The 1346-nt window shown below is 43.2% G+C and overlaps 1 protein-coding gene across 1 annotated transcript; it reads left to right on the forward strand.

Moving 5' to 3' along the window:
* The first annotated feature begins 261 nt into the window (after positions 1-261).
* On the forward strand, positions 262-1095 carry LOC119958088 (probable G-protein coupled receptor 139). Its single transcript, XM_038786317.1, has one exon. The coding sequence runs from the start codon at positions 262-264 to the stop codon at positions 1093-1095; it is 834 nt and encodes a 277-aa protein (XP_038642245.1).
* Positions 1096-1346: the final 251 nt, after the last annotated feature.

Consider the following 1346-nt stretch of genomic DNA (forward strand, 5'->3'; position numbering starts at 1 on the left):
ATTCCTACGTTGATAATGTTTCCCAATAAACTGAATAACAGGCGGAGCTTAGATCTGTATGGCACCATCTGTTTTGTGCTATTGTCCAACTCAAATTTCAGTCATCTTTTTATTGACAGGAATGCCAAAAAATGTGTTTTTCCCCATAAGACTGGCTAATTATGTACTTGTTTGTTTTTGACAGGCAACATAATTGCGATTGTGATTCTTACCCGAGGCAAGTGTGGTCTCTCCAAATGCATCACTTGCTACTTGGTGGCGATGGCTGTAGCAGATCTATTAGTCATTCTCACTAGTGTGGTGTTAAATCGCATAATTACTGTCTACTTCCCAGGCAGCTTTCTGTCCATTACCCCAGTGTGTGCTCTGAAATCCTCACTGGTTTACGCTGCCAAAGACAGTTCCGTCTGGTTGACGGTCACATTCACCATTGATCGATATGTGGCGATTTGTTGCCAGAAGCTTAAAACCAAATGTTGCACCAAAGAAGTGGCAGCTGGGGTTGTGGTGGCAGTGTTTGTGCTGAGCTGTTTACGGAATATTCCCTGGTACTTTGCAATGGAGCCGTTGTATTTCAATAACAATGTACCCTGGTCCTGCAACATCAAATCAAACTTTTACACTGAAACTCCATGGATAGCATTTTCATACCTTACCCATGCATTAACCCCAATTGTCCCGTTAATTTTAATTGTGCTGTTAAATACCCTCACCGTCAGGTCTATTGTGGTGGCAAATCAAGTCCGGAGAGCTTTGTGCGTCAAGAAATATGGCAAAGATGATCCCGAAGTGGAGAATCGAAGAAAATCTATTATTTTGCTGCTTACTGTATCAGGAAGTTTCATACTCTTGTGGATGACATTTACTGTACATTACATATATTTTCGAATTCTCAGCCCTCACAGTTACACAGGATATAATGATCCTCTATTCATCCTTCAAGAAGCTGGGTATTTGCTACTCCTTTTAAGTTGCTGTACCAACACCTGTATTTATGCAGTGATTCAGAACAAGTTCAGAGAGGAGATCAAAGAGGCATTGAAATATCCGTTCAGGATCCTTTTAAAAATGTTTAAGGGGGAGCCGCTGGCGTAGTGCTAATCCATAGAATCCCTACCGTGCAGAAGGAGGCCATTCGGCCCAACAAGTCTGCACTGACCCTCTGAAAGAGCACCCCATTAGCACAGGGCAAAATCGCTGGCTTTGAAAGCAGACCAAGGCAGGCCAGCAGCACGGTTCGATTCCCATAACAGCCTCCCCAAACAGGCCCTGGAATGTGGCGACTAGGGGCTTTTCACAGTAAATTCATTTGAAGCCTACTCGTGACAATAAGCGATTTTCATTTC

The sequence above is a fragment of the Scyliorhinus canicula genome, chromosome 28, assembly GCF_902713615.1.
Source record: "Scyliorhinus canicula chromosome 28, sScyCan1.1, whole genome shotgun sequence".
In the NCBI taxonomy this organism is placed as follows: Eukaryota; Metazoa; Chordata; class Chondrichthyes; order Carcharhiniformes; family Scyliorhinidae; genus Scyliorhinus; species Scyliorhinus canicula.

What these genes read in the sequence shown, in the direction of transcription:
- LOC119958088 (XM_038786317.1), top strand. Translation starts at nt 262, where the DNA reads ATGGCTGTAGCAGATCTATTAGTCATTCTCACTAGTGTGGTGTTAAAT.